Genomic DNA, 3,047 nt, shown 5'->3' on the forward strand with positions numbered 1-3,047 from the left:
TGACTGTGTTTGTTGTTTGTTTTCTTAGTCGCTGTGTTTTGTTATGAAGTTTCCGTATACGTTATTTTGTGCGTTCGGTGTTGTGTGGACACGTTGAGCTGGCGGAGAAATATGACCTGTGAGCTGTGTCGTGAAACATTGGTGATTGCTCGCAAATCTGTGAACTAATATGTACATACATACATAAATATATAGATATATAGAGAATCATTACTGCGTATCAGGTTTTCCAGCTGTACAGTGTGCCTTGTGGTTCTTGTGGGTGGTGTGTCTATTGCGTAGTTTGATGTTGTGTTTGACGTACATACCTACTTGCTTGCATCCATTCCCACATCTGGTAATCCTAGTAGCGCACATTCTACAACACTCAAAGGTCCCGGCCACTGTGTAGCCCAGGCCTTTCCTGAGCTCAGCCACACACACTACTCTGTCCGCACATTGCTATTTTATACATAAAGAGCTCACACTAAGGCCTTATTTTATCTCCTGCGCTGCACACGCACCCCAATGCTACGCCCAATCACAGTCGCAATGGTATGACGTTCCGTACAAACAACTGCATGCACTCATGGCATATATACTCATCGTTTGGTAATGTACATACTTATCGTCTGGTGTTGTTTATACCCATCGTTTGGTAATGTACATACTTATCGTTTGGTATTGTATATACCCATCGTTTGGTATTGTATATACTCACCGCTTGGTATCCTCTGTCTTTCTGTGCAGCGCCCGCAATGGCACACATACGATTCGGAGGCATTCGCCAACGCCATCCTCAACACCACACACTGCTCAGCGCTCATCAAACCAACCGCAGACTACAGTGACCTGTACATCTCCCATTCGTCCTGGTTCTCCTACAGTGCCACCAACCGCATCTACAAGCACTACAATTTCGGTACACGAAAGGGCGGCAGCGCTACGAAGATGTCCTTCTCGTCGTATGCGGGACAGATCTCGTCACTTGATGACTTCTACATCATGGACAATGGTGTGTTACGTGCTTTATGGAGCATGGTAGTTTTAAATGTCAGGACATACATGTATATGTATTTATATATATATATGAATGTGTGTGTGTGTGTGCATGCGTGTAGGCTGGCCTCAATCACTTCATCAGGTGTGGGTGATTTTTCATCCGCTATCCTGTCGTGATTCTGTCACTGGCGTTGCTGCAGGCAACACTATCATGTCCCTCGTGCGTGCATATCTGCTATTATCCATCTCTGCCATACCACCAGCACTCAGCGTATTCGCTCATATTTTTCCGCGTGCACAGTACAAACCATTCCTACAACCAGGTGTATGTGCTTCCTACGTGCTTGTCAACATTAAATTGCTTCTGCATATGGTTTCACCACTCCCCACAGGACTGGTCATGACTCAGACCACCAACAACGTATTCAACAACGAGTTGTTCGATCTGGTGCATCCCGAGAGTCTGTTGGCGTGGCAACGCGTGCGGTTGGCCAATCAGGTGGCGGAAAATGGCAAGCAATGGAGTCAAACGATCGAATGGCACAACAGTGGCACTTACAACAACCAGGTATGCGCGAGTGACCTCTGGGCGGGCAGTTTGTGTGTCCACTTTGGGCATTTGGTGTGTGTACTGCTGTGTGCCATTGTGTGTCCACTTTGGACATCTGGGTGATTGGCTTCACATCATGTAATGATATATAGAGCCCATGCCCACTACTCTCGCTATCTAAATCCCCTGTTTGGTATCGTCCCTATGGAACGTGATGTTGGTTCAGATCACTTGCTTGTGACTATCTCCATAGTCTGCACCTGCTCATGCCTGATCCACATTAACCAACTGAGCACCGTGTATTTATCACCACCACAGTACATGGTGGTGGATCTCAACAAGTTCAAGCCCAAAGAGGAGTTGCAAGACGGCCTTCTTTGGGTCTCAGAGCAGATTCCGGGCCACGTGTCGTATGCCGATGTCACCAATGTATTGCGCGATTCTCATTGGCCATCGTACAATGTCCCGTACTTCAAAGACGTCTACGCCAAGAGTGGATATCCTGCGGTGAGTTATATATTGCAATTTGCATTACACAGTGGTAGCCTAATCGCTTTTAGTTGCCCTCTCCGGGAGTATTAAATTGTTCGGTATAAAGATATACTGATTCGTCGGTCGCTGTACTCTCTTTGGTGTAATGCTGATATCCGCCATCACTCGTATAGACAACCATACCTCCATTTGACCTTAATCTTTTGTTTTGTTTTGTTTTTTCTTTTCTCCTGGTGGTCGTTTGCCTATCGCGTGAGGCTGTGAGTCCTGTAGTCCCTCGTTCACCTGACGTACTGCTGCCCTTAATTGTCTATTCTCAAATGGCTTGGCATTTCTTGACAGTGTTCTTCATTATTTATTCTTTTTATTTCATTGCATTGGTTGTTTTCGCAGGCTTGGCATTATTTGACAGTGTTATTTGTTATTTGTTCTTTTTATTCTATTGCATTGGTTGTTTTCGCAGGCTTGGCATTTCTTGACAGTGTTATTCATTATTTATTCTTTTGCTCTGTTTATGTTTGCTTTCTCAGGTGGTTGAACAGCGAGGCTTTGAGTACAGTTATCAGATGGCCCCCCGCGCAACTATCTTCAGGTATGCACTGCACGTATGCAGTTCCAAAGGATATCACATGTGAGCATGAGCAGTTCCAAAGGATATCACATGTGAGCATGTGTGACACCTCTTCCATCTGTGTGGCCGTGAAGGTCTTCTATTGTGTGGTTTCGTAAGTGCTTCTCATCCGGTTGTGAGGCTGCCTGTATAATGAACGTCTCATACTTTGTATCGGACAGGAATGTCATTGCCAGATCTTTGACCCCTCGTGGGTAGTCACGTACTGTGTGGTGTGGATTCAAGTACTTCTCTAGCACATCTTAAAGCTGTATGTCTTCACTTTGTTCCAAGCGATCTCTCTCTCTCACCGCCAGTCCATCTGTCCCTACTCACGTGCATAGTTATCTCATGCTACGCCTGTCAATCCACTCTGCCCATGCCCCACTTGCACTTGTGCATTCATGTTTACTG

The 3,047-nt window shown here is 45.7% G+C and overlaps 1 protein-coding gene across 1 annotated transcript; it reads left to right on the plus strand.

Moving 5' to 3' along the window:
• Positions 1–507: 507 nt before the first annotated feature.
• Positions 508–2,038, plus strand: SARC_10093 (hypothetical protein; the record flags this gene model as incomplete). Its single annotated transcript, XM_014295876.1, has 4 exons — positions 508–534; positions 730–994; positions 1,374–1,549; positions 1,850–2,038. Coding segments are annotated over 4 exons (657 nt in total), but the record flags the coding sequence as incomplete, so codon positions are not given.
• Between the last annotated feature and the right edge of the window lie 1,009 nt (positions 2,039–3,047).

The sequence above is a fragment of the Sphaeroforma arctica genome (assembly GCF_001186125.1).
Source record: "Sphaeroforma arctica JP610 unplaced genomic scaffold supercont1.1134, whole genome shotgun sequence".
Lineage (NCBI taxonomy): Eukaryota > Ichthyosporea > Ichthyophonida > Sphaeroforma > Sphaeroforma arctica.